Here is a 5,177-nt window from a genome sequence, read left to right as displayed (position 1 = left end):
AGTATCAAATTGCCTGGGGCAAAAGGCCCTAATTTCCCTTATATCAAAAGTTTCACATTTATTTTCCTGGAAACAAGCAACCACACATTGGCTTTCCTCAATTTTCTGTTTAACAGCACGCTTTCGAGCAGGTGAGTTAAGCCCTCTCACATTCCAGCAAAGCACACTCCGATTCTTGCAGTTGTAAGTACTCATAATAACCATATAATTGAATGTAGCAAAAGAGCACTACATAGTACCACCACAGGTCATACAATCCCAACAAGCAAGAAGGTTTTAGGCCTAAATTATTACAATAATTTAAAAATACCAAAAGGCCCAGCAGCACTGCCATCATAAGGGCATGGCAGACCCTAGAGTTCCAAAGAGGACTAAACATCCCCACCAGACTTGCTTTCATCCCCAGGATTAGCCATAAGCTTATCCACTGTGAGCTGCTCATCAGGTATTTGCAGATCTCGGCCAATATCTTGGATCACCCTGATCGGAGTTGGCGGGGGCACATCAGTTGAAGAACCTGGTCGTGGAGACTACTCAGAGAGGGACGCAGTGCGTGGCTTGCACCTAGGCTTCTTCTTCTTTGGCTGCTGCTGAAGTTCCTGAAAAACTGGCTTGAAACCATCTCTTTTAACTGAACCACACGTGCAATGGCGAACTTCAGTGTCCACAATTGGTGTTGGAGCCAGAGTCTTGCGACGACGCGCCTTCTTTTTGTCACACTGAACAGAAAAAGAAAAGACCTCATCGGGTTGATCTTCCTGAGCTGCAGAAAGATAGATCTGGCTCTCCTAGAGAGGCTCAGAGGAAAAGCCGCTTGAGGCCACAGGTTTAGAGACAGAACAGTCTGAATTTTCAGGTTCAGAAAAAAGAGCCCGAGCAACAGGTCTGGGCTTGCTGGCAACATGGATTTCTTTCCACTGAAGATGAGACACAGCTTGAACATCATCGAAAGCAAGAGCCCAGCTCCACTTCGACAGAACAATGGACTGTAAATCAACCAAAGGCATCTGCATAGGGACCTCATAAACAGGACAGTGGTTCATTAGAGACTCGAAAGTGTGCTTCCAGGCCAACTCCGGCGGCAAAACTCGCCCATAAACGACCTTGACAGAGGCAATGACAATTCGATCATACTGGATAACAGGTGGCTGATAAGGAATGATAGCCCATTCATTAGCATCAAAGAACTGCTCAGGAGGGTCCACCAACTGAACTTCAGACTCAGATTGCTGCATTGAGTTATCAATCACGATTGACTCTTGATCCTGAACCACGAGCTCCGGGTTGAACTCCCCAACCTGATCGACCTGTTCATCGCCCCAGTGCGCATGCCCCCAGTTATCTGGATCCACCTGATTATGCATTGGGGGAGGAACAGGCGGGAGGTCGTTCCATCCAATCGCTGGATATGGAGGAAGCACAAAATTGTGGTTGTCAGGGAACAGAGTACCCAGCAAAGGATGAGGATTACCGTCAATAGGCATTGGGTCTTCATCTTCAGGCATTTGATCAACAAAATTGGCACCTAGAATATAACAAGGTGCAGTCCAAGAAACCTTTGCTCCACCATAGGCAGCATAATCTGTGAACATCACCTCTCTTGGGACCAAGATATCTTCAGGGAAAGATGCAAATACAATTGATCTAACCATATAGGGATCATCTTCAACCCAATGCTGAAACTTTCCAAAAGTGTTGACAGCAGCACGTATATTTTCAGTGTTACGGAGATCAAGAGGGATTCCTAGAAACATCAAGCAGCCATCACGAAAACCGTGTTTCCCCCTAAAGCCCACACTGTCATCATGCTTATGAAAACGAACAAAGGTATCATTGCCTAGAGGCTGAGGCGGCAACTGCAGCAGAGGAAAACGAACACCAGCATCTCTCAACTTGAACAAACCAACACCACAGACCCAAGGCTGCGCAGATCGAACCTGAACTCCACGATGCCCCAAGAAGTCTACCACAGCCTCCCGAGCTACTCCCACCTGGTTAGGAGGAGGCAGTGGCATCACTTCCACCACCATGAACTGCTCCTGCCGCTTCACTATGGGGGACGGCGGCGAAACGAAAGTCCGAGGCACACGATTGGCACCACCATCAATGATATGGTGACCTGCTGGCACATACCGCATGGGATCAATGGCGAAGAACGCCATGGGCTCGGCAGAGGGACCCGACGCCGGAGCAGACGCATGAGGTGGAGGAGTCGCCGGAGGTGTGGATGTTGGGGTTTTTGGTGGAGGAGTAATTGGACTAGACAGGGCAGCCTGTCAAAGGTGGTGGCGGCAGACTCGAGACCGGTATTGGGAACCGGAGGAGGCGGCTGATATTTTGGCTTCCAAAATAAACCCTGTGCAGTTGCAATCTTTGCACAATCCCGCTTACTATGGCCCACACGCGTGCAAGCCGCACAAACAGTATTGAGGGGGCAATTTTTTTCAAAATGACCAGATAAGGAGCACTTTGGGCAAGTTAAAACTTTCTCAACCATATTGTCAATCAAAGATTCAAAAGCAGCATGTGCCTCGTGAGACCCCGGAATGTCCTGAGGCGAAGAAATCGGGCCCGGCCCAATCGTAGATGTGGGAAGATCCATACTAGGCGGAGAGGGCCTGGCAGACGAGGGCCCATCATGGGCAATCAAAGCAGTACTACTCAACCCATGCAAATTACGTGTCGGATCCTGAGGAGGAAGATCGCCCAAATCACGGCGCCGTTGAATCACCGACGAGCTCACCGATCCAAAGATGATCGGAGGCAAAGCAATAGTCCATTGCAAATCAATAGGTTTGGGAGGATGGATAACCACGCGCTCAGCGGCAGGAATATGATAACCCGCATCCTCAGATGCAACAATGCAATCCGCCGAGGCATGATAACGATAACCCTTGCAAACACTATAATTCTGAAATGTAGCAAAAGATAGCTTCTTGCGAACAGAGGAACCAGACTTAAGAGCAGATTTAGCAGGTGGATTATGCATAGCTAATAGACCCAAGGCAGCCCTACGCTTAGATGGACTAACCAAGATCCACTCAACATCACATTCTTTCTTCCAAATCTTAAACTCACGAACCCAATTAGGTCCACCATTTCCCCACAAATGAAAGTAACATTTAAACTTAGGGCAGGAGTAGGATCGTGTATCCACAATGTAAAACCCCACATCTTTGCAAGAAACATTAAAGCTGAATACCTTATCACCAATGGCGGAAACCAAAAAATCAATGGAAGATCCACCCAAAGCAGATTCCAAACCTGCTGCCACTGAATCCTCTGAAAGACGAAAATCATGGCGGCTGAAAGAAACCACTAAGGTGAAGGATCCCAAATTCTCCATGGGATGCACTGTGAAGCCCGAAGAGAACTTCCTGGTGGTGGGCCTGCGGATGAAGATCCTATCCCACCCCCAGGTGTGGATCCACACACCCCCAGTGCAACCATTCAGTGATCAGATTGGAAATGAGCCACTGAACAATGAGGAAGATGATATGGAGGAAGAGGATTGGGAGAATGATGAACGCTGGGCCATGCAACAGCCTCTTCAGCAGCAGCAAAACCCAAACAATTTCCATGAGGAAGAATTAGTGGCCCAATATGTCATTGACATGATGGAAATAGTAGTATAACAACTACTGTCTCAATTTGAGATGGTGATTTTTCAAATAATGCTTTAGTTTTGGGGCAGCAATCTGCTGAAGAAGTTAATCAGATTGTCTTGCAGCAGAATAGAGAGCAAGGCCCGGGGTTAGGGATGATTAATCTCATGGAGGCCTACCCAGAAGAGGAGGAGCCAGAGCTTCCTATTGCTGTTGAGGGAGTAGAAGCTGATATGCCTACTGTTGTTGATCATATACATGCATTGGACGATCCTGCACATCAAGTTGCAGTTCCTGGAGATGTTGCAGTTCAGGGAGATGTTGCAAATGAGACAGATACTATAGCTGCAGAGCAAAATACTGGCACTGCTATCTTTGCAAAAAATCCTGTTTTAACTACTTTGGAGAATCTGCTAGAAAGAAGCATTGATAATGTTGAGGAAGTTAAAGTGCTGGAGGAAAAAAAGCAGAGACTGCAGCAAACCTCATTGAGAGTGCCACTGCTGGGGACAAAGGAGGTAATCCGGAAACTAGTTCCTCTCTTTCATGGAATGAACATCTGGATTTATATTTTGCAAATTCCTCCCAATGGGAATCTCTGTTAGTTTTAAAAAATCTCCAACTTATGGCCTCTAAAACCTTTGATACTGTTCTTTCAGAGGAAGGGCTGCTTCTATGGAACCAACACTTTGCTACAAAGCCAGACAATCCTCAGGGTGTTCTCACAGTTCAAGTATTAGTGAGTTGGTTTAACTTTATCATGCATCTCTTATTGACACCTGATAGATTTGGATGGACAATACATATGCTTAAATCTCCTCTTTGGAAACTGTTGTCCTCACCTGATAAACCAGAAGAGTCAATCACTTTTAATATTCCTGATAAATGTCAGGTCTCTCAGGCCCTAGTTTGCTTGGCCAGGTCAACAAGCCAGCAAAATAAGGAAAATGAAGGAGATGCTAGCAACATGGAAATAGCAAGGCAGGAGCAAGCTCTCCTCCTGCCATTTGGAGAGGAGAACACTAGAAAAAGGAGAGGGGAAAAACTCCATTGTTTGAATCTAAGGTAAGAAGGAGTAACAGAATCAGTAAAGAAAATGATGGTTATAGAAGAGGGTCTTGTGCCAATAATAATTGCCTGCCTTGTACTACTATTCCTCCACTTATGTCAAAACCTGTTGCTAAATCATTCACAAAATCTTTTTGCAACATTGCTGAGGAGGACTTGGAAGGGAAACTGAATAAGAAACAGAGGAGGAAATCCCAAGAGGACTTGGCCAAGGTGTCTTTGGCTAAGGGAAAAGATGGCTTTTCCGAAGTGTCCAAATGAAGCTCAAGCATTTAGGCTGTCTAGAGGAAAGAGGCTCAGTTCTTTATAGAGCCAGTAGTTCACCTTTTGTGGAAAAACTTGGTTTATGTAATGTGATGATGTGTTGGACTGTAAGGCACCTATGTAAGACTGGGATGTTTTCTTTTGCTTGTGACAAGTGTTGGTACTTGTCTACACTGAGACTTTATGCATGGTTTATTGATGAGTAACAACAGAAGTTGGAATATCCTCAACTGGAATATT

General features: G+C 45.9%; 1 protein-coding gene across 1 annotated transcript; it reads right to left on the bottom strand.

Moving 5' to 3' along the window:
• Positions 1 to 2,259: 2,259 nt before the first annotated feature.
• On the bottom strand, positions 2,260 to 3,581 carry LOC141027800 (uncharacterized). The gene is made up of 4 exons (XM_073505235.1): positions 3,448 to 3,581; positions 2,744 to 3,389; positions 2,469 to 2,551; positions 2,260 to 2,356 (listed from the first exon to the last, which is right to left on the bottom strand). Exons 1-4 carry the CDS (start codon positions 3,579 to 3,581, stop codon positions 2,260 to 2,262), a joined length of 960 nt encoding a protein of 319 aa, XP_073361336.1.
• Positions 3,582 to 5,177: the final 1,596 nt, after the last annotated feature.

This window comes from Aegilops tauschii, chromosome 1 (assembly GCF_002575655.3).
Source record: "Aegilops tauschii subsp. strangulata cultivar AL8/78 chromosome 1, Aet v6.0, whole genome shotgun sequence".
Lineage (NCBI taxonomy): Eukaryota > Viridiplantae > Streptophyta > Magnoliopsida > Poales > Poaceae > Aegilops > Aegilops tauschii.
This window is presented reverse-complemented; position numbering and strand designations above follow the sequence as displayed.